This window comes from Aphanomyces invadans (genome assembly GCF_000520115.1).
Source record: "Aphanomyces invadans strain NJM9701 unplaced genomic scaffold supercont1.16, whole genome shotgun sequence".
Classification (NCBI taxonomy): domain Eukaryota; phylum Oomycota; class Saprolegniomycetes; order Saprolegniales; family Verrucalvaceae; genus Aphanomyces; species Aphanomyces invadans.
In genome coordinates, this window is record NW_008580161.1 from 442,239 (window position 1) to 443,740 (window position 1,502).

General features: G+C 45.5%; 1 protein-coding gene across 1 annotated transcript; it reads right to left on the reverse strand.

The window, feature by feature from the left end:
- Positions 1-568: 568 nt before the first annotated feature.
- Positions 569-919, reverse strand: H310_08085 (hypothetical protein; the record flags this gene model as incomplete). The annotated part of the gene is made up of 1 exon (XM_008873706.1): positions 569-919. The coding sequence occupies one exon, from the start codon at positions 917-919 to the stop codon at positions 569-571; it is 351 nt and encodes a 116-aa protein (XP_008871928.1).
- Between the last annotated feature and the right edge of the window lie 583 nt (positions 920-1,502).

The window sequence follows — 1,502 nt, forward strand, 5'->3', positions numbered from 1 at the left end:
AGCGGAGGTAGTTCACCAGGTGTGCCATTGTGATGGGCCGTTCTTCACGTCGGAGGTCCCGGCAGAAGATCGTCAGTCCATGTGGGTCCGGAAGCTTCGTTTGGCCGCCGGCACCGGGTAAGCTTTTGCGCGTTGTCTTGGGTCCTTGATAGTTCTTGAGCTTGTCGACATTCTTCTTCCAAGTTTTGATCGTGTCCTCAGAGTAGCCCGAGATTTTGCTTGCCTCTTGCACACTCTTGCCATCCACCGAGCTGACAATGTCGATCTTGACTTGTAGCGGCGGCCTGAGGCGGCGCTTGACCTCGTTGGTTGACATGCAAGATGTATTCACTTATACAGGTACTGAATTTGAATTTTTGAATTTATTTTAGCCAATCAAAGGAATATCTACTTTTTATTGGTTGAAATTAGCCTATTTATTTGAGAAATCCGGAGGGTCTTATTCCGTGTCGCCGAGGGTACAAACAAACTTTACTTTGATTTGATGCCACCAAGTCTCGAAGAATACCTTCATAATGTGGAGGTAGCTACAGTGTAAAATCAATTCGATTTTGAAATGTATATCTTTTTACAACTTCTTCACCAAAGCGCTAAGAAGAGTTGTCATTGTTGTCTGCAGCATTTGAATTTGTTGTGCCTGAATCTCGCGGTCCTTGTTTCGCTCTTCAGCTTGAAATTCGCGCTCCTTTTTGCGTTCTTCCATTTCTTTTTCAAACATAAACTTGCGTAGATCGAGCTCGTTTTTGCCACCTTCGTTCATCAACGCAGGTACCTTTCGCAATCTTCCACCTTCCGTCGATGCACTTTCGTCGTCGAAGTCCTTCGCAAATCTTACTTGCGCCTTCTTGCCGTCGAACTTGGGACGGTCAAATTCACCAGTGCTGATGAGGTTTCGGGCAACAGAGTCCCAATCCGACATGATTGGGACCACGCCGAGCAAGGTAAGGCATGTCGACCATGACCTGGGTCAAAAGGAGGACGTCTTCTCTCTCCATGAACTGGCTGCGTTTAGATGGCGTGGACATTTGCCGTCGGAAAGGGAAAAGATTGTATTCTGATCGGTGTCCCCGGAAAAGAAATTTTAATCAAGTTTGACGAGTTCTTTTGAGCTCTTCTGGAGGTATTTCAAAACATGCGGTGGGAGGCGGAACAGGAAACGGAAAGATTCTACCGAAACCTTTCTAATGAAGTGCTGGTGTAGATTTTTCTAACAGAGATGAATGCCCCACCAGTTTTGCCGCGCGATATCTCAACAACCAAAATGGCTGGAAAGTTCTGCAAACTACCCAATCATAGCAGAGATCTTGCGCGTTCCTATGCGCCAATCAGACACCCAAACGGGATCCTATTTGAAGAATGCCACCAATCAAAATATGGGACGAATTTTGTGAAACACAGTACGTAGTAATAGAGACTTTTAGCAAGTCCGGAATTTCACCAGTTTACAGACTATTGACTTCCTTCGATTTTGTTGAAGTCTGAAGTGCGAAGTCTGATGAATT